Source organism: Pan troglodytes, chromosome 1 (genome assembly GCF_028858775.2).
Source record: "Pan troglodytes isolate AG18354 chromosome 1, NHGRI_mPanTro3-v2.0_pri, whole genome shotgun sequence".
NCBI classification, from domain to species: domain Eukaryota; kingdom Metazoa; phylum Chordata; class Mammalia; order Primates; family Hominidae; genus Pan; species Pan troglodytes.
Window position 1 is genome coordinate 178,149,933 of NC_072398.2, and position 22,421 is coordinate 178,172,353.

The following is a 22,421-nucleotide window of genomic DNA, read 5'->3' on the forward strand; positions in this document are numbered from 1 at the left end:
GTAAAAGTGCTTTTCAAATAGTAAAGTACTGCAAGAGCTGACTTTAGAGAAGCCTTATCACTACCTTGCCAAGTCATCACCCTGAGAAATCGATCGGCTACTTCCTGAGGGAAACTCCAATGCTCCGGAAGGCACAGTGTTCCATCAGGTCTTTCAGAACACAATTTCTCCAGGTTAGCAATCAGGACATTCAGGCAGATGTTGACCAAAGTGTAGGGAGATGCCTCTTCCTAGCAAACAAAACCCCAAACAAACTTTGTTAGAATACATCTGCAACAATTCAACATAAAACTGGTCATGCCATACCTATTCCACTTGATGAGGGTATCTGAAGATACATCCTTCATACTCTAATAATGATTTATATGTAACGAAACCATCTCATTCCAACTGTTAACTGAATGGAAAATTTAATCTGTTGTCCTTTCTGTTGTACAGCTGTGCCTCAAAATCTGCAGGAGATTGGTTCCAGAACTCTCTGACCAGTATCCACAGATGCTCAAGTCTCCTTATATAAAATGGTGTAATGTTTGCATATAACCTATGCAGACATTCTCATATACTACAAATCATTTCTAAATTACTTATAAACACTAATACAGTATAAATCCTTTATACTGTATTGTTTACAGAATGACAAGAAAAAAGTCTGTACATGTTCAATACAGATGCAGGTATTTTTCCCCAAATATTTTCCATCCAAAGTTGGCTGAATTCACATATACTGAACCCACAGTCAGAGAGAACATACTGTATCTTGAAAAACATTAAGTTCTTTTTTTCTTTTTTTTGAAACAGGGTCTCACTATCGCCTAGGCTGGAGTGCAGTGGCACAATCACAGCCGAATGCAACTTTGACTTCCCCAGTCAGGTGATCCTTCCACTCAGCCTCCTGAGTAACTGGGACTACAAGCCCGTGCCACCATGCCCAGCTAATTTTTTGTAGGTTTATTATAGAGTCCCACTTTGTTGTCCAAGCTAGTCTCGAAACTCATGGTATCAAGAGATCCTCCCACTTCAGCTTCCCCAAGTGCTGGATTACAGGCATGAGCCACCGCACCCGGCCCCAATAGTAAGTTCTCTTAACCCTTTACTTATCACCTGTTCTGTGCTAGCCACTGAAAATACAGAGGTGGGTAAGACATGGTTCTAGTCCCTTTAAAGCTAAAGTTTAGTGAAGAATACAAACAAGAAATCTGACAATTTCAATGCAACATTTGGGACACTCCAAGCAGAGATTACATGGTCATTCACTCAAAAAATATGTATTCATTGATTATCATGTGTCTATTCTCAAAACTGTTCACAACCTCAAACAGTGATACAGTCAAGGTCCTATGAAAGTGTAAGAAACTGACAGTAAGGTGAGGCTATAAAGGCATGTACAGATGGTCCCTGACTCATGATTTTTGGAATTACAATGGTATAAAGTAGAAACCATACTTCAAATTTTGAGTTTTGATCTCTTCCCGGACTAGTGACATAATATGATACTCTTTCAATGCTGGTCAGCAGAGTGAGCTGCAGCTCCCAGTCAGCCACACCATCACAAGGGTAAACAACCAATACTTGATATCTTCTTGAACACTATGCCTGCTAAACCATCAACAAGTGTCAATGGGCTCCAATGCTTAGAAGAGCAACTGGTGACCCTGTTGATGTAGCTTCTCCATAATCCAGCAATTAACTTTTAGTTCAATGCTTCAAACATTCTTCAGGCCCAGAGTGCTTTCAACTGTGTATGTTTACAGTGAGTACCCATATGACCACTGTTTTTCACTGTCAGTATCAATAAATTCCATGAGATATTCAACATTATAATGAAATGGGCTTTGTGTTAGATGATTTTGCTCAACTGTAGGCTAATGTAAGAGTTCTGAGCACATTTAAGGTAGGCCAGACTAACCTATATTTGATAGTTTAGGTGTCTTAAATGCATTTTGGACTTAGAATATTTTAAATTTACAAGGGTTTTATTGGTACATAACCCTATCGTAAGGCAAAAAATGCCTTTCTCCTCTACAAAATAGAAAGGCTGGCCAAGTGTGGTAGCTGTTAATTCGTGCATTTTGGGAGGCTAAGGCGGGTGGATCAGTTGAGGTCATGAGTTTGAGACCAGCCTGGCCAACATAGCAAAACCCTGTTCTAAAAATAAAAAATTAGCCAGGCATGGTGGCACATGCCTATCTATAGTCCCACCTACTCAGCAGCCTTGAGGCAGGAGAATCCCTTGAACCCAGAAGGCAGAGAGTGCAGTGAGCCAAGATAGCATCACTGCACTCCAGCATGGGTGACAGACTCCATCTCAAAAAAAAAAAAAAAAAAAAAAAAAAGTTGCTCTAAAATTAACTGTCGGGCCAGGTGCAGAGGCTCACTCCTGTAATCACACTACTTTGGGAAGATGAGGTGGGTGGATCATCTGAGGTCAGGAGTTCGAGACCAGCCTGGCCAACACGGTGAAACCCCATCTTCACCAAAAATACAAAAATTGGCCAGGCACAGTGGCTCACGCCTGTAATCCCAGCACTTTGGGAGGCTGAGGTGGTTGGATCATGAGGTCAGCAGTTCAAGACCAGCCTGGCCAACATAGTGAAACCCCGTCTGTAATAAAAATACAAAAAATTAGCCGAGAGTGGTGGCAGGCGCCTGTAATCCTAGCTACTCGGGAGGCAGAGGCAGGAGAATCACTTGAACCCGGGAGGCGGGGGTTGCAGCGAGCCAAGATTGTGCCACTGCACACCAGCCCGGGTGACAGTGCGAGACTCCATCATTAAAAAAAAAAAAAAAAAATTAGGAAGGCATGGTGGCGGGTGCCTGTAATCCCAGCTACTCAGGAGGCTGAGGCAGCAGAATCACTTGAACGAGGGAGGTGGAGGTTGCAGTGAGCTGAGATCACACCACTGCACTCCAACCTGGGCAACAGAGTGAGACTATATCTCAAAAAATAAAAAATAAGTAAGATAAAATAAATAAATTAATTAAAATAAATAAAAAAATAAACTGTGGGCCGGGCATGGTGGCTCACACCTGTAATTCCAACACTTTGGAAGGCAGAGGCAGACTGATCACTTGAGGTTAGGAGCTCGAGACCAACCTGGCCAACATGTTGAAACCCTGTCCCTGCTAAAAATACAAAAATTAGCCAGGTGTGGTGGCTCGTGCCTCTAATCCCAGCCACTCGGGAGGCTGAGGCAGGAGAAACGCTTGTACCCAGGAGCCAGAGGTTGTAGTGAGCCCAGATCGCGCCACTACACTCCAGCCTGGGTGACAGAGTGAGACCCTGTCTCAAAAATAATAATAAGAATAAATTGACTGTGGTAATGGTTACATATATATGCACACATATATGAAAAGTCTCCTGGTTGGGTACAGTGGCTCACACCTGTAATCCCAGCATCAAAGGCCAAGGCAGGTAGATCATGTGAGCTGAGGAGTTAAAGACCAGATGTGGAAACATGGCAAAACCCCGTCTCCACAAAAAATACGAAAAAGTTAGCCAGATGTGGTAGGGTGTGCCTGAGTCCCAGCTACCTGGGGAGCTGAGGCAGGAGAATTGCTTGAGCCCAGGAGGTCAAGGCTGCAGTGAGGCAATGAGCCGTGATTGTGCCCCTCCACTCCAGCCTGGATGACAAAATGAGACCCTGTCTCAAAAAAAAAAATTTAAAGTCTCTGAATTGCAAAATATATATAGACACTCAAAGTAACATCCATAAAGTTCAGCTTACAATAAAATATCAGACATGAGAAGCAGGAAAAAAAATCAATAGAAACAAATCCCAAAATAACTGAAATAACCTAACAGACAGGAATTTAAAATGGCTATTATAATTCGTGGGTTTAAAACAGAACATGAACACAATAAAAGAACAAATATGGAATCAACAGAAAAACAGAAGATATGAAAAAGACCAAAAGGAAACGTCTAGAATTGAAAAAATACACCAGGCCAGATGTAGTGGCTCATGCCTGTAATCCCAGAGCTTTTGGAGGCCAAGGCGGGCAGATCACAAGGTCAGGAGATCGAGACCACCCTGGCCAACATGGTGAAACCCCGTCTCTATTAAAAATACAAAAGTTAGAAGTTGGGCACGGTGGCTCACGCCTATAATCCCAACACTTTGGGAGGCTGAGGCAGGCGAATCACAAGGTCAGGAGTTCGAGACCAGCCTGGCCAACGTGGTGAAACCCCTTCTCTATTAAAAATACAAAAAATTAGCCGGGTGTAGTGGCAGGCACCTGTAATCTCAGCTACTTGGGAGGCTGAGGCAGGAGAATAGCTTGAACCTGGGATGCAGAGGTTGCAGTGAGCTGAGATCACTCCACCGCACGCCAACCTGGGCAACAGAATGAGACTCCGTCTCAAAAAAAAAAAAAAAAAAATAGCTGGGCGTAGCAGTGCTTGCGCCTGTAAGTCCCAGCTACTCTGGAGGCTGAGGCAGGAGAATCACTTGAACCCAGGAGGCGGAGGTTGCAGTGAACTGAGATTGTGCCACTGCACTCCAGCCTGGCAACAGAGCCAAGACTATGTCTCAAAAGAAAAAAACAGCGGATAGGATTATCAGCAGATCAGAACTACAAAATAAGAGATCACTGAAGATGAAGTCAGGACAATAGAAATGACTCAAACTGAAACAGAAAAAGGTTGGGAAAAAAGTTGAAAACCATGGTGCCCCAATTAAGGCACTTCTTAACCAATCTTAAGCAGCCTGTTAGAAATGTATAATTGAGGCCAGGTGCAGTGGCTCACGCCTGTAATCCCAGCACTTTAGGAGGCCGAGGCGGGCGGATCACGAGGTCGGGAGATGGAGATCATCCTGGCTAACTCGGTGAAACCCCGTCTCTACTAAAAATATTTTTAAAATTAGCTGGGTATGGTGGCCGGTGCCTGTAGTCCCAGCTACTCGGGAGGCTGAGGCAGGAGAATGGCATGAACCCGGGATGTGGAGCTGGCAGTGAGCCGAGATCGCGCCACTGCACTCCAGCCTGGGTGACAGAGGGAGACTCCGTCTCAAAAAAAAAAAAAAAAAAGAAATGTATAATTGAAACTCTAGGCCAGCACAGTGGTTCACGCCTGTAATCCCAGCACGCTTAGAGGCCGAGGCAGGCAGATCACTTGAGGCCAGGAGTTCAAGACCAGTCTGGCCAACATGGTGAAACTCCATCTCTACTAAAAATACAAAAAAATTAGCTGGGCATGTTGGCGCACACCTGTAAATCCCAGCTACTCAGGAGGCTGAGACATGAGAGTCCCTTGAGCCCGGGAGGCAGGAGGCTGCAGTGAGCGGAGATCGCGCCACTGCACTCCAGCCTGAGCGACAGAGCAAGACTTGGTGTCAAAAAAAGTAAAGAGGCTGGGCACGGTGGCTCACACCTGTAATCCCAGCACTTTGGGAGGCTGAGGTAGGCAGATCACAAGGTCAGGAGATTGAGACCATCCTGGCAAACAAGGTGAAACCCCATCTCTACTAAAAATACAAAAATCAGCTGGGCGTGGTGGCATGTGCCTGTAATCCCAATCCCAGCTACTCAGGAGGCTGAGGCAGGAGAATCTCTTGAACCAGGGAATCGGAGGTTGCAGTGAGGTGAGATCACGCCACTGCACTCCAGCTGGGCAACAGAGTGAGACTCGGTCTCAAAAAAAAAGAAAAAGAAGTAAAGAAACTCCAAAAGAATTGGGAAAGAATATTTTAACAAAAAATACTTAATAAGGACAACGTCTTATACTTGGAACCTATAAAATTGCTTTGTGGTTTAACTATATTGAAATATAGTTAATTAATTCACTGGGTACAAAGAATAGTAAAATAAATTTGATGTCTCCATTTTTTTTACTTTTAATTTTATTTTTATTTTTGAGACAGAGTCTAGCTCTGTTGCCCAGGCTGCAGTGCAGTGGCATGATCTCGGCTCACTGCAACCTCCACTTCTCAGGTTCAAGCCATTCTCGTGCCTCAGCCTCCCAAGTAGGTGGGACTACAGGCATTCACCATCACGTCTGGCTAATTTTTGTATATTTAGTAGAGATTCTCCAGGCTGGTCTTGAACTCCTGGCCTCAGGTGATCCACCCACCTCAGTTCCCCAAAGTGTGGGAGAAACCCCGTCTCTACTAAAAATACAAAGTGTGGGAGACTGAGGTGGGAGGACTGCTTGAGACCAGAGCTCAAGACTGGCCTGGGCAACAAAGCAAGACCCAGTCTGCCTTTATTTTATGTCATTTTATTTTTTTAAGTTCAAATCAGATACAAGATATAAACCCACTGATTTCGGAAGCAAAATAGACCCAAAGCAGAATAAACAAAAAAAGCACAACATGGGAAACTTCTAAAAACCAACAATGAGAAAAAGCTTATGATGGGCGAGTGGACACAGAAGAAAAAAAAGGTATGATCACTGAATTGTCACCAAAACAAAGCATGTCGGGCGAGTGCAGTGGCTCACGCCTGTAATCCCAGCACTTTTGGGAGGCCAAGGTAGGCGGATCACCAGGTCAGGAGTTTAAGACCCACCTGGCCAACATGGTGAAACCCCGTCTCTACTAAAAATACAAAAAGAGCTGGGCGCGGTGGCTCACGCCTGTAATCCCAGCACTTTGGGAGGCTGAGGCAGGCGGATCACGAGGTCAGGAGATTGAGACCATCCTGGCTAACATGGTGAAACCCCATCTCCACTAAAAATACAAAAAATTAGCCAGGCATGGTGGCAGGCGCCTATAGTCCCAGCTACTTAGGAGGCTGGGGCAGGAGAATGGCGTGAACAAGGGAGGCAGAGCTTGCAGTGAGCTGAGATCGCGCCACTGCACTCCAGCCTAGGCGACAGAGCGAGACTCCATCTCAAAAAAATAAATAAAAAATAAATAAATAAATAAATTAGCAAGGCGTGCTGGCACACATCTGTAGTCCCAGCTACTTGGAAGGCTGAGGCAGGAGAATTACTTGAACCCAGGAGGCAGAGGTTGCAGTGAACCGAGATCGCGCCACTGCACTCCAGCCTGGAAACAGAGCGAGACTCCGTCCCAAGGAAAAAAAAAAAAAAAACAAAGTACAGTACAGGGGAAACACTGTCAGATCCATGAAAACATCTTTCAAATATGAAAATGAAATATATTCTCAGATAAAAGCAGAGACAACTTGTCGCCAGCTCATATGCTATGAGAAATATTAAAATTTCTTTAAGCTAAAAAAAAAAAAAAAAAATGACAGGCTGGGCACGGTGGCTCATGTCATGCCTGTAATCCCAGCACTTTGGGAGGCCAAGGCGGGCCGATCACCTGAGGTCGGCAGTTCGAGACCAGCCTGACCAACATGGAGAAACCCTGTCTCTACTAAAAATACAAAATTAGGCCAGGTACCCTGGTTCACACCTGTAATCCCAGCACTTTGGGAGGCCGAGGTGGGCGGATCACAAGGTCAGGAATTCAAAACCAGCCTGATCAACATGGTGAAACCCTGTCTCTACTAAAAATACAAAAATTAGCCGAGTGTGGTGGTGCACATCTATAATCCCAGCTATTCAGGAGGCTGAGGCAGGAGAATCGCTTCAACCTGGGAGGCGTAGGCTGCAGTGAGCCGAGATCGAGATCACGACACCGCACTCCAGCCTGGGCAACAACAGCGAAACACCTGAGGTCGGGAGTTTGAGACCATCCTGGCTAACACAGTGAAACCCCGTCTCTACTAAAAATACAAAAATTAGCCAGGCGTGGCGGCGTGTACCTGTAGTCCCAGCTGCTGGGGAGGCTGAGGCAGGAGAATGGCGTGAACCCGGGAGGCGGAGCTTGCAGTGAGCTGACATTGCGCCACTGCACTCCAGCCTGGGCGACAAAAAAAAAAAAAAAGTAAATGTGAACAGACAAAAATGTAATTTTAAAGCCTAGAGATGTGGCTCCCAAGATTTTTGGTCCTAGTACCACTCTACACTCTTAAAAATTGGGTTATATCTATCAACATATACCACGTTAAAAATTAAATCTTAGCAATCTTTAAAATACACATTAATTCACGTAGAAAAAATTAAAAACTCAGAGCATGTTAACATAGATAACATTTTTTAAAATAGCCATAATTGGCCGGGCGCGATGGCTTGCCTGTAATCCTAGTACTTTGGGAGGCCAGGGTGGATGGATCATAAGTTCAGGTGTTCGAGACCAGCCTGGCCAACATAGTGAAACCCCATCTCTACTGAAAATACAAAAATTAGCCAGGAATGGTGGCGTGCACCTGTAGTCCCAGCTACTCAGGAGGCTGAAGCAGGAGAATCGCTAAACCCGGGAAGCGGAGGTTGTGGTGAGCTAAGATCATGCCACTGCACTCCAGCCTGGGCAACAGAGCGAGACTCTGTTTCAAAATATATATATATATATAAATAAATAAATTTAAAAAGCCATAATTTCCAAAAGAATTAAAAACTAGCTTAGTTGAGAACAGCAGCACTGTTTTACATTTTTGCAAATTTCATTAATAGGCGGGCTAATGGAAGAGATGGGATTCTGGAGGTCCTGGGGTCCACACTTTGAAAACAGCTACCTTTGAGTGACTATTAAAGAGTAAGAAGGAGAAAGGGAGAGAAAGAGAGAACTACTAAGTCAAAAGAGAACATGGTATTTTCTAAATAATTCAAAAGAAAAGGAAAAAACAAGACAAATGGAACATATATAGCAACACAGTAGACTTAACCCCAACAATACTGATAATTATATTTACTCTAATTAAAAAGCACAGAATGGCCGGGCACAGTGGCTCACATCTGGAATCCCAGAACTTTGGGAGGCTGAGGCAAGAAGTCTGAGACTAGCCTGGGCAACAAAGCAAGACTCAGCCTCTACAAAAAATAAAAAACAGCCAGGCACGGTGGTGCACACCTATAGTCTAGCTACTGGGGAGGCTGAGGAGGGAGGATGAGCTATGATCACAGACTGCACTCAAACCTGGGCAACAGAGTGAGACTCTCTCCTCCCTGCAAAAATCAATTAAAAAAATTAAAATGTTTACTTTCCTGTCCTCTGTAAAAAAAAAAAAAAAAAAAAATTCAAAAATAAAGACTGGGTGCAGTGGTTCACGCCTGTAATCCCAGCACTTTGGGTGGTCAAGGTGGGCAGGTCGCTTGAGGCCAGGAGTTCAGGACCAGCCTGGGCAACACGGTGAAACCCCGCCTCTACAAAAATACCTGTCTCTACAAAAATACAAAAATCAGCCAGGAATGGTGGCACACACTTGTAGTCCCAGCTACTCAGGAGGCTGAGGCGAGAGAATCGCTTGAACCCGGGAGGCGGAGGTTGCAGTGAGTCAAGATTGTACCACTGTACTCCAGCCTGAGTGACAGAGCAAGGCTCCGTCTCAAAAAAAAAAAAAAAAAAAGCACAGACCATTAGGCTACATACAAATGCAAGACTGCTGTTTACAAGAGACGCAATTTAAAACATAAAGACAGTTGTTAAACACTAGACACAAGGAAACTGGAGTGACTACACTGTCAGAAAAAATGAGGCTTCTGGACAATATTGCTAGAGATCAAGATGGACATTTCTTAATGATAAAAGGGCCAATTCATCAAGCAGAATTAACATTCCTAAATGCATATGAACTTACTAATAGCTTCAAAATTCATGAAGCAAAAAATTGAAAGGATATGGGAGGCCAAGGCAAGAGGATTGCTTGAGCCGGAGTTCAAAGACCAGCCTGGACAACATAGGGAAACCACCATCTTAATTAAAAATAAAAAAGTAAAAGGATAAAAAGAAAATAACATGACTGTGTAGAAAATCTTTAAAAATTTACAAAAAAATAAAGAAACTAAGTGACTTTGGCCAGGCTGTAGGATACAAGATCAATATACAAAAATCAATTTTATGTATTCTTATATATACACAAGGTAATATAAAGTTTTAAAAAGTATTTGCTGGCCGGGCACGGTGGCTCATGCCTGTAATCCCAGCACTTTGGGAGACTCCGTCTCAAAAAAAAAAAGTATTTACAATAGTATCAAGAACAGGAACAAATTTAACAAAATGTGAAAAGACTTTTATATTAAACACTACAAAACATTGCTAAGAGAAGGTTAAAATGACATAAATGGAAATAATCGTATGTATGTTTCATAGGGAAAAAAGTATTCATGCAATATTTGTGTAATTAAAATAATTAATTAAAAATAAATAAAATCCTTAACAAAGAAAACGAGATATACCCAGAACTAGACAGAGAAAATGGGTGTGAGTACTTTTGTAAAGAAATCTTGTTTCGATTCCAAGCAGGAAAAAATGTGCTTGAGACGATGCTAGTACACACGTAAAAAATCCAAGTTTTCCATTAATTACAAATCCACAAATTATATAACTTTTCTAAATGAGTTCAAAAGATTACAGGCTAGATCACTGCAGGGCACAAAGTCTTCCAACAAGGCGTTAATATGTAAAGCACAACCTTAATCAGAACATTTCCTTCTCTCCATAAATTTTGGGTCGAGCCTTCACCATTCAATCCCTCGAGTTCCCCATGGGTGGCCCTTGGCGGGCCACTTTTCCAAAGTGGGGCCAGAGGTCTGAACACCTGAGGTGAAATTCAAGTTCACGAGCAAGTCAACCAAATTTCAGAGCTCCCAACTTCCCTACATAGGTAAAATGGAGCCTAGCAAAGCCTACAAAAGACGAGAGGTTACCAGACTGCTTTAGAAAGGCGACACTTGGCCGGGCGCAGTGGCTGACGCCTGTAATCCCAGCACTTTGGGAGGCCGAGGCGGGTAGATCACGAGGTCTGGAGTTCGAAACCATCCTGGCCAACATGGTGAAACCCCGTCTCTACTAAAAATACAAAAAATGAGCCAGGCATGGTGGCACGCGCCTGTAGTCCCACCTACTCGGGAGGCTGAGGCAGGAGAATCGCTTGAACCCCGGAGGCGGAGGTTGCAGTGGGCCCAGATCGCGCCACTGCACTCCAGCCTGGTGACAGAGCGAGACTCCGTCTCAAAAAAAAAAAAAAAGAAAGAAAGAAAGAAAGAAAAGAAAGGCGACACTTAACACACAGCAGGCGCTAAACACACATTCTTTGGGTTTGCATTTTGTCCAGAGCTAAGAGTAACAGGCATTCGGCAAAGGCTGGGGACGGGACGGGGACGGGGACGGGGGCGGGACGGGGGCGGACGCGCGGAACTGAAAGAATCTCAGACTTCGGGTTCCAGTTCCCCCAGCCGGACTAAGCTACTCGCCCGGCCCCGGGCCCGAAGGCCTCAGGTGGTAACGGCCAAAGGGTCACCGCCTCCGCGGGGCGCCGCGTCCACAACACGGGTGGGGAAACGGTCAAGGTTTGCGGCGTTTGGCTTCATGACTGCAAAAACACCGTCCACTACGGGCCAAGCCGAGTGCATGCCCTGCACCTACGTCTAAGCTCACAGCAGCCCGCACTGGGGCGAGGAATCCTGAGGAGGCTCGCCCCGGTCTCTGGGACTGGGCTCTCGCCGCGCTGCCTCAGGGCGCAAGTTCCACGCGCTTCGCCGGGCGCAGAAAAGCCCCCCCGCTCCGCGGCGCCCAGGCCGCCTCCCCCGACAACGCACCTCCGCGGCGACGCCTGCGCCTGGAAGGGGCTCGGCATCTAGACCGCAGCCCCGCGCGGGCCACACTCCCCAGCAAGTGCCTCGGCAGCGTCCCAGGAGACTCGCCGCGCTCGCCGGAGCTGGACGTGGCGCCGAGGTCCGCGTCGCCGCCCGCACCCCGGTGCTCACCTGTACCACGCAGCAGCCCAGGGCATCCTTCTGAGCGTCAGGAGGGACGATGTTCCGGGGCGTGTGGCCCGGGTGCAACAAATGAACCATGGCAACCCCGGCGGCGGGGCGTCAAAAAGAGAGCCGGCGTCGAGCCGGGGCCCGGATCCCGCGAGAACCAGGCGGGCGGCTACCAGGACGCGCCCACCACGCCTGCGAGGCACACGGAGCTAGCGCCGCGCCCTGCCGGCGAGCTTTTGAAATGCCCGGCGAGGCGACGCGCACGCGGGGGCCGGCCCGCCGCAGACCCCACCCCCCGGGCGGCCTCCTAGCCCCACCCGCCCCCCGACACGCCGCTGCCGGGGCCAACCGTTCTCCTCCCGCCTCCCCGGCCTCCCCAGACCAACCTGCCACGACCCAGCCGCTCACCCACTCCTTCCCAGCCCTGCACCTCAGGGCTTGAGAGGATATGCCCCGAGGACCGGCAGTGTAGGTTTGGGGAATACTGTATATATATATGTACACACACACACACACACACACACATATATATTCATTATTTCTATATATGTATATATTTTTTAAAGCTTTAATACATTAAAATATATATTTCAAAGACTTTGCCCCTGAAAATCTGGCAACAGCGCCTCTCTAACGGTCCTCTCTGTTTCAACTCCTTAGAGTCTCTGGATAAATCAAATATAAAACGAATACAAAATATTGGCAAGTATCTACCAAAAAATCTATTTAGCTTTCTTGTTACCTAAAAAGTACTCGAGAAGACCCTTATAACCTGCTCCAAGAAAGAAACCCCGAGAGACCCTTCTAACTTTCTCCAGGAAAGAAACTCCACAAGTTAGTACACATTAGCTAATTTAAGAGAAAGCAATACCTTGGAAAAGGAAAGTTCTCAAGAGCATGAGCCTTGGAGTTTGAATCCTGAATTAGAATGCCCGCTCAGCCATCTAGTGTTTGAGAACCTGGAGCAAGATTCTTGATGTCTCTGAAGCTCAACTTCCTCATCAGTAAAATAGAATGAGAATGCTTTATCTCACAGAGTTAAAGTAAGGATTAAATAATGTATGTAAAACACATCACAATGCTTTTTACATAGTAAGTCCTTGATAAGTGGATTGGATTCAGATGTTAAAATTATTTTTAAGTACTTTGCCTAATGCTTTTCTTTCATTTATTTATTCTTTTATTTAATCCACTTACTACAAGATGAAAAAAAATCCTGTGCTGTAGGTATCATCCCCATTTTTCTCACAGGGAAACTGAAGAACTGACAGGTTGAATAGACAACACGTTTTTTGGCCAGCTGATGAGTGGCCAACCTGGGAGTCAAAATTGAGTTTTCTTACTGCAAGTCCAATCAATATGCTTTTTTTTTTTTTTTTTAGACGGAGTCTCGCTCTGTTGCCCAGGCTGGAGTGCAGTGACGCGATCTCAGCTCACAGCAACCTCCGCCTCCTGGGTTCAAGTGATTCTCCTGCCTCAGCCTCCCAAGCAGCTGGGACTCCAGGCGCGCGCCACCACACCCGGCTAATTTTTGTATTTTTAGTAGAGACAGCGTTTCACCATGTTGGCCAGGATGGTCTAGATCTCCTGACCTGGTGATCCGCACGCCTCGGCGTCTCAAAATGTTGGGATTACAGGCGTGAGCCACCGTGCCCCCGCCAATATGCTTTTGTTAACGGTGGAGGGTGTTCATGTTCTTGGTGTCTTGAACAAAGAATTGGACAAAACGCACAAACAAGGAAGGAATGAAGGGATTTATTGAAAATGAAAGTACACTCCACAATGCCACAATGTGGGAGTGGGCCCGAGCATTGGGGCTCAAAGACCCCGTTACAGAATTTTTGGGAGTTTAAATACCCTCTACTTGGGGTATGCCCTATGTAAATGACGAGGATGAAGGAAAGTTACAGTCATTTCCTCGGCTTTTGCCCAATGGAGAGGATATTTCCTATTACAGCTGAAGTGTGAATTTCAGCAATTTTAACTTTAATGTAGAACCTGGTAAGTTATGTTCTCATAAGGTTTGACTATTTCCAGCATACCTAGAGGTGTGGCCAACTGCATATGTCCCAGGCCTTACCGAGCTGGAAACAGGCAAGTTAAACAATTTTCAAAAGCCAAGGAAGCAGTTTATGACCTTAAAGCATTTAGCAAACCTAATATTTGAACATAATTTTGACCACATGTTTACATTTTGAAGACATTTTATTTTATCAATAATCTTTAAACCCATCTTTATTTCCCAAAGATTACCCAAGTCACATGAACTAAATAAAAGGCATTATGTTTTTCACTTTTCTGACAAAATATTTTATTTAAGCTCTTATTATTAAACCAATTAATTTAAAACGTAACACATGAGGCCAGGCACGGTGGCTCATGCCTGTAATCCCAGCACTATGGGAGGCCGAGATGGGTGGATCGCCTGAAGTCAGGAGTTCAAGACCAGCCTGGCCAACATAGTGAAACCCAATCTCTACTAAAAATATACAAAAAAAATTACCTGGGCAGGGTGGCGCATCCCTGTAATCCCAGCTACTTGGGAGGCTGAGCCAGATTTGCTTGAACCCAGGAGGCAGAGGTTGCAGTAAACTTAGATTGCGCCATTGCACTCCAGCCCCGGTGACAAAGCGAGACTTTGTTGCAAAAAGTAAAAATAAGTAAATAAAAGTGGCTGGGTGCAGTGGCTCACACCGTAATCCCAACATTTTGGGAGGCCAAGACGAGTGAATCACCTGAAGTCGGGGTTTGAGACCAGCCTGACCAACATGGAGAAACCCCGTCTCTACTAAAAACACAAAAATTAGCTGGGCATGGTGGTGTGCACCTGTAGTCCCAGCTGCTCGGGAGGCTGAGGCAGGAGAATTCCTTGAACGCAGGAGGCGGAAGTTGCAGTGAGCCGAGATGATGCCACTGCACTCCAGCCTGGCAACAGAGTGAGACTCCCTTTCTTAAAAAATAAATAAAAGTTAAAAAATAGGCTTTGCCGTTTCTGTCATGGGCACAAAGCGGTGGCCTGATTGTCAGTCTTCTCCTGGCATTTTTAAGGCCAGGAGCCAAGTGCTGCTTGTGGGCAAATAACCTTCAGAGCGGTTTTGCTTTTAAAATTATTGTTATTGGCCAGGCGTGGTGGCTCACTCCTGTAATCCCGGCACTGTGGGAGGCCGAGGTGGATGGATCACCTGAGGTCAGGAGTTTGAGACCAGCCTGACCAACATGATGAAACTCTGTCTCTACTAAAAATACAAAAATTAGCCAAGCGGGGTGGCAGGCGCCTGTAATCCCAGCTACTTGGGAGGCTAAAGCAAGAGAATAACTTGAACCTGGGAGGTGGAGATTGCAGTGAGCCGAGATTGTACCATTGCACTCCAGCTTGGGCGACAAAAGGGAAACTGTGTCTCAAAAAAAATAAATAAAATCGGCTGGGCGCAGTGGCTCATGCCTGTAATCCCTGCACTTCGGGAGGCTGAGGTGGGTGGATCACCTGAGGTCAGGAGTTCAAAACCAGCCTGGCCAACATGATGAAACTCCATCTCTACTAAAAATACAAAATTAGCCGGGCATGGTGGCAGATGCCCGTAATCCCAGCTACTCGGGAGACTGAGGCAGGAGAATCGTTTAAACATGGGAGGCAGAGGTTGCAGTGAGCCCAGATTGCGCCATTGCATTCCGGCCTAGGCAACAGAGCAAGACTCCATCTCAAACAAAAATAAAAAATAAATAACAATAAATTTAGAAAATGAAATTATCGTTGTTATTATTTGGAGCACAGAACAGTCGATCTGGGCACCCTGTCCTGTGTCTTTTGATACTCTGTGTTTAAGAAAAAAAATCAATTATGTGTTTTATTTCATGAATCAGTTTTGGAGGGCTTCTGGCTATCCTTTTTTCCTCATATTCTACTGAGATTATTTTTTATTTTTTATTTTTTTTTTTTGAGACGGGGTCTCACTCTGTCACCCAGGCTGGAGTGCAGTGGCGCAATCTCGGCTCACTGCAAGCTCTGCCTCCCAGGTTCATGCTGTTCTCCTGCCTCAGCCTCCCAAGTAGCTGGGACTACAGGCGCCCACCACCACGCCTGGCTAACTTTTTGTATTTTTAGTAGAGACGGGGTTTCACCGTGTTGGCCAGGATGGTCTCAATCTCCTGACCTTGTGATCCGCCCGCATCGGCCTCCCAAAGTGCTGGGATTACGTCTTGAGCCACTGCGCCCGGCCCTTCTACTGAGATTATACAAAGCAGCAAGTTGCCAGGCGCAGTGGCTCACGCCTGTAATCCCAGTCCTTAGGGCAACAGAGACAGGGGAATAGCTTGAGCCCAGGAATACGAGACCTGCCTGGGCAATATAGCGAGACCCCATTCCCACAAAAAGGAGGAAAAAAAAGACAAAAAACAAAAACAAAGCTGCATGTTTTCCACAGAGTAGGAAATCCAATGGCAAGATAGTGTGTAGGTTTGGGGTGGGTGCAGTGGCTCAAGTTTGTAATTAATCCCATTGGCAGGCCAAGGTGGGAGGAGTGCTTGAGTCCAGGATTTCGATGCCAGCCTGGGCAACATAGTGAGACCCCCCCCCGCCACATCCTTTTTTTTTTTTTTGAGACTGAGTGTCACTTTTGTTGCCCATGCTAGAGTGCAGTGGCATGATCTCGGCTCACCGCAGCCTCCGCCTCCTGGGTTCAAATGATTCTCCTGTCTCAGCCTCCAGAATAGCTGGGATTACAGGCATGTGCCACCACGCCCGGCTAATTTTGTATTTTTAGTAGAGACAGGGTTTCTCCATGTTGGTCAGGCTGGTCTTGAACTCCCGACCTCAGGTGATCTGCCCACCTCGCCCTCCCAAAGTGATGGGCGTCCCAAACTTATGGGATTACAGGCATGAGCCACCGTGCCCTGCCAGGCACATCTTAAACAAAAATTAAGAAAAAATAGTGTGGATGTTTAATCTACAAGTTGCTCTATTTGCTACCTGTGTGATTTGAGGCAAGTCATTTGACCTCAGTAGGCTTCCCTTCATCTGAAAAATGGAGGATAATTATCTTCCCTACAAGATTTTTTTTTTGAGATGTAGTTTTGCTAGGTCCCCCAGGCTGGAGTGCAATGGCACCATCTCAGCTCACTGCAACCTCTGCCTCCCGCGTTCAAGTGATTCTCCTGCCTCAGCCTCCCGAGTAGCTGGGATTACAGGCACCTGCCACCATGCAAGGGTAATTTTTTTTTTTTTTTTTTTTTTCTGAGACAGAGTTTTGCTCTTGTCATCCAGGTGGGAATGCAATGGCCCGATCTCGGCTCACTGCAACCTCCGCCTCCTGGGTTCAAGTGATTCTCGTGCCTCAGCCTCCCAAGTAGCTGGGATTACAAGTGCCTGCCACCAAGCCCAGCTAATTTTTGTATTTTTAGCAGAGATGGGGTTTCGCCAAATTGGTTAGGCTGGTCTCAAACTCCTGACCTTAGGTGATCCACCCGCCTTGGCCTCCCAAGGCGCTGGGATTACACAGGAGCCATAACACCCAGCCCTTGCCTGGCTGATTTTTTGCATTTTTAGTAGAGACGGGGTTTCACCATGTTGGCCAGGCTGGTCTCCAACACCTGACCTCAAGTGATTTTATCTGCCTCAGCTTCCCAAAGTGCTGGGATTACAGGCGTGAGCTACTGCACCTGGCCTTAAATGGTTCCTTTTATAATGTGTATTAATGTTCAGGGACAAGAGAGCTAAGGTTTATTGTTGTTGTTGTTGTTTTCTTATCTCTTAGATTTACATTCCAATCTAGAAGACACTCTTCAGAGGCAATCCTTGACCAAGTCACTGCAAGATGAATTTATTTACTTATTTATTTTTTTGAGATGGTGTCTCACTCTGTCACCCAGGCTAGAGTGCAGTGGCATGATCTTAGCTGCAACCTCTTGCCTCCTGGGTACAAGCGATTCTCCTGTCTCTGCCTCCTGAGTAGATGGAATAACAGTTGTGAGCCACCACACCCGGCTAATTTTTGTATTTTTAGTAGAGACAGGGTTTCACTATGTTGGCTAGGCTGGTCTTGAACTCCTGACCTCAGGTGATCTGCCTGCCTCGGCCTCCCAAAGTGCTGGGATTACAGGTGTTAGCTTCCATGCAAAATGATTTTAAACAGCTATCCTACTGAAAGCACAGGAGTCTTCAACATCTGGCCACCGGCATCACCTCCCTAAGCCAGCCCCAAAGATTGGCTTCTGGAAGCCAAGAGCTCTTATGTCTACTCCACACTATGGCTTGCTTTTTCATAAGTTGGAGCCTGTATAAAGGCTGAATTTTGAGACTGCATTAGAGTCTTAAATTATAAGGGATGAAAACGATTAATGTGAATGCTCAAGGTTTCCACCCTTTGCTCCCACTTCTCAATTTGTGGAGGTATGCAGATAGACCAATTCGCTGGACTTTTATGATGTAGATTGACGATGCCGGACTAGAAGATAAAAGTGTAATGGGGAAAGAAAGGAACACTTCAGTTAAGAAGTGGCTAAGTCAATCAACATAACAAAAACTTCAAGTAGGGGAAAGGGAAGAATAAAGGATGGCTTTTTATTTTTAATTTATTTTTATTTATTATTATTATTTTTTTGAGACAGGGTCTCATTCTGTCACCCAGGCCGGAGGCAGTGGTGGGATCTTGGCTTACTGCAACGTCAACCTCTGGGTCCCAGGGTTCAAGCGATTCTCCTGCCTCAGCCTCCAGAGTAGCTGGGATTACAGGCACGCACCACCATACCTGGCTAATTTTTGTATTTTTGGTAGAGACAGGGTTTCACCATGTTGGCCAGGCTGATCTAGAACTCCTGATCTCAAGTGATCCGTCCGCCTCGACCTCCCAAAGTGCTGGGATTACAGGCGTGAGCCACTGCGCCCAGCCCCCCTTTATTTATTTATTTTTTTTTTTGAGATGGAGCCTTGCTCTGTCGCCCCGGGCTGGAGTGCAGTGGCGCGATCTTGGCTCACCACTTCTGCCTCTTGGGTTCAAGCTATTCTGCCTCAGCCTTCCGAGTAGCTGGGACTACCGGCTCCCACTACCATGCCTGGGTAATTTTTTTTATTTTTTATTTTTAGTAGAGATGGGGTTTTACCATGTTGGCCAGGCTGGTCTCAAACTCCTGACCTCGAGTGATGGCCTCGGCCTCCCAAAGTGCTGGAATTACAGGCATGAGCCACCGCGCCTGGCCCAATCTCACTGCTTCTGTGCCTCACTTCTGATTCCTGTATGCCACTTTACCTTTTTTATCTATACATTTGTTCTGACCACGCGGCACCCCAGGAATCTCTGTGAATCTGCTGTGATTCTGGGGACTGCCTGATTCACGAATGGTTCATTGCTCAATTAAACTTCTTTAAATTTAATTCGGCTGAAGTTTTTCTTTTATCAGATGATGTCAGAAGCGGGTTCTGAAATGGAACTTCTAGCGACCCCAGGAGTGCTGAGTGAAGACAATGCAGGACCCATTTTTGTGTCCATGGATCTCTCAGAGTGGCTGGGGATCATCGTAAGCTCCCTCTCAGATTTTGGAGCTCCATGGATTTGTGTTTTGGAGTTTGAGAAAATTTCTCATCCAAACTGGGTTTGGAGTTGCGACAGAAACTGGACTGGGTCCAGGAACAGGTTTGATCTGGTAATTAACTGGCTTGGATCAAGTTAGAGGCCTCTTACATCTGACTGGGTCAGAAAGGAACTGGTGGTAAGCAGTAATATTGCAGGGGTTATCAAATTTGGCTTTTGAAAATTCACATGGATTTTTGTGTTCTGCCCCTTTGTTTCATTTTTTGTGCATGCTTACGTAGGAAAAAAAATCATTGGCTAAGTTAATCAAGAGAACCTGAGTAAAGTCAACATTCTAGGGAAAAATGGGAAAATGGGATCCTTAATTTCTGGAAAACTGAGTTCTTTTTGGGTTATACATTAGGCCTGGGAGGCAGCGAAGTCTTACAGAAATGGCAAAATCTTACTAAAGGTGACTTACAGTGGAATGTGCCGAATGAACAACAATGCACTGAAGCACATTTAAACATGAGGGCTCTTGGTAAAGCCCCTTTTGGCTAAGAACAGGTTTGGCACTACAGCATGTCAACTGCTATTCTCTTTGGAATAATCTGCCTTGCACTCTTTGCTGAAGGCTGTGAGTGGCCATTAGGCATGTACAGGATCATGGGACGGGGGAGCGTTTTCCCCCCTAAAAGGGGAAACTTGAGAGCTAATGAGACTGCTGGAAAAGATACCTTTGCTACCGAGAAGCAGCTGACTGAACTTTTCAGAGTCGTTGCAATGGGTGGGTCTTTCTCTGGCTTCCCTGATCATTTCACCTTCCCAACCCTGCCGCAGGCAATGCTTTTTTCTCTCTCTCCCTTTCTTTTCTTTTTTTATTTTGGGTTGGAGTCTTGCTCTATTACCCAGGCTGGATGGAGTGCAGTGGCAAGATCTTGGCTCACTGCAACCTCTGCCTCCCGGGTTCAAGCAATTTTCCTGCCTCAGCCAACTGAGTAGCTGGGACTACAGGCGTGCGCCACCACGCCCAGCTAATTTTTTGTATTTTTAGTAGAAACAGGGTTTCACCCTATTGGCCAAGCTGGTCTTGAACTCCTGACCTGAAACAATCCGCCCGCCTTGGCCTCCCAAAGTGCTGGGATTACAGGCATGAGCCACCTTGCCTGGCCCGGCTCCCTTGCTTCTCTTTTCTATTACTCAGGGCGACCATCTTGCCCAGAGACCACAGGTTGAAATTCCTGGTCGGAGGTTGGATTAACGATGATGGGGCACAACCAGAGGCAAGTTTGAGCTCTGTCAGTTTGATATTGGGTGCTAAGCAGAGTGACTAATGTCTGTTTTGTCACACGTATCTTGCTCTGGCCAGAACGAAGAAAGATAATTTTCTTTTATGATGCGGCTTGGCCCCCAGAGTGATGATGCAGCAAGCTGAGTCACTAGGGCCACTCAGGGAAAGGGAACCCAGAAGCCTGGCATGCTGGCAAAAGGGTAGGAATTTTTTTTTTTTGAGACGGAGTCCCGCCCTGTCGCCCAGGCTGGAGTGCAGTGGCATTATCTTGGCTCACTGCAAGCTCCACCTCCCGGGTTCACGCCATTCTCCCACCTCAGCCTCCCCAGTAGCTGGGACTACAGGCGCCCGCCACCATGCCCGGCTAATTTTTTTTTTTTTTTTAGTATTTTTAGTAGTGACGGGGTTTCACTGTGTTAGCCAGGATGGTCTCTATCTCCTGACCTCGTGATCCACCCAACTCGGCCTCCCAAAGTGCTGGGATTACAGGCGTGAGCCACCACGCTCGGCCAGGAATTTCTTACCAGTCAAATTTCTGGCTTCTCTCTCTCTGTGCAAATGGTTGAATGAATTTTGTAAAAACCACTGTTTGTCTCCATCTTGTTTTACGTCCTTAGGAGCTTGACCTTGTAACCATGTGGCAATACTTTCTCTTGGTCTTTGCCTTCCAGGGAACAAGAATTTTAGGGTTTCTGTCATAGTTAGCTCTAAAAATTATCTTTTAACTAAAAGCCTTCGCAAGCTCAAAATTAACTATTCTAAACTCCTTCTGGGAAGGGAAAGAAAAGACTGCCGTGTGCTGTAGCTCAGTAGTCAAGGCTTTGCCCTTTCACACTAGCTCAATTCCCTGCTTAGGAAGTAAGTCCTTTCCGGTTTAATAACTGCATGACCGTCTCTAGTCTCTTCTCCACTGACTATCTTAAATCTTCCTTTCTCTGAGAACCTTCCTGAGTCCTTAACTTTACCTTTGGTAAAGCTCAAAAGCCAGGAATATCAGCCTTTTGGTCTGGCTAAAATTGGGTAATAAGACATTTTAAAAGGATTTTATTAAAGAGTGCTATGGTTAAAAGTCAGCTTAATTATAAGTGAATATTCAAGTTCTAACAGCCTGGACTCCTTGGGAAAAACAGGAGGCACCAGAGACCCCCTTTCGTGGCCCTGTTCTTCCAAGGCCCGGCATTTTTGTTTACCATTTAAGTAAACTACAAAAGAAAAAGGGGGAAGGGAAGGAAAGGAGACAATCAGTCGGCCTCAGGCTATCTTCATTGGGTCTTGTTTGGAAAGCTGAATCTCCTTGCTATCGGAATAATGTTTCTTCCTTTTAAAAATTTTCAAGTTGGCCTGGCGCTGTGGCTCACACCTGTAACCCAGCACTTTGGGAGGCCGAGGCAGGCGGATCACCTGAGGTCAGGGGTTCCAGACCAGCCTGGCCAACATGGTGAAACCTCGTCTCTACTAAAAATACAAAAATTAGCCAGGCGTGGTGGCATGCAGCTGTAATCCCAGCTACTCAGGAGGCTGAGGCAGAAGAATCTCTTGAAACCAGGAGGCGGAGGTTGCAGTGAGCCAAGATCGTGCCATTGCACTCCAGCCTGGGTGACAAGAGTGAAAGTCCATCTCAAAAAAAAAAAAAAAGAAGGAAATTTTCAAGTTATCATTTTGGCTAAATGACTTACAGTAACTTAAGATTCTATTTTGTAATATTCAATGTTCAATGTTTTAAACCTTTGGTATTTATTTAACAAACCTTTCAAAATCAAGCTCTAGATTATCATGCTAAATCAGCCAATACTCAAATTGTTTAAATATACAATTTGAATGAACTCCATGGTTTAAGTCAAATTACCTGTGATAACCCATTGGTTATCAGTGCCATGCACCTATATTGGAGAAACAACTGGTATTCAATAGGACC

General features: G+C 45.8%; 1 protein-coding gene across 9 annotated transcripts in view; it reads right to left on the reverse strand.

The window, feature by feature from the left end:
* Window positions 1-12,003, reverse strand: part of ZYG11A (zyg-11 family member A, cell cycle regulator) — a 61,391-nt gene extending 49,388 nt beyond the window's left edge. For 3 of the 9 annotated variants that reach the window (XR_010159662.1, XM_063817360.1, XM_024345828.3), the window contains exons 1-2: window positions 11,714-12,003; window positions 65-230 (exon numbers count right to left, since the gene is read on the reverse strand). Coding sequence is in view for 7 of the 9 variants with exons in the window: in XM_063817360.1 (XP_063673430.1) it covers window positions 65-230; window positions 11,714-11,803 (256 nt within the window). In the remaining 2 variants the exon portion in view is untranslated. Of the gene's footprint in view, window positions 1-64; window positions 231-7,713; window positions 7,812-11,545 lie in introns of all 9 variants that reach the window. The other 6 variants (XM_063817357.1, XM_063817359.1, XM_024345830.3 and 3 more) reach the window with 4 other exon arrangements.
* Between the last annotated feature and the right edge of the window lie 10,418 nt (window positions 12,004-22,421).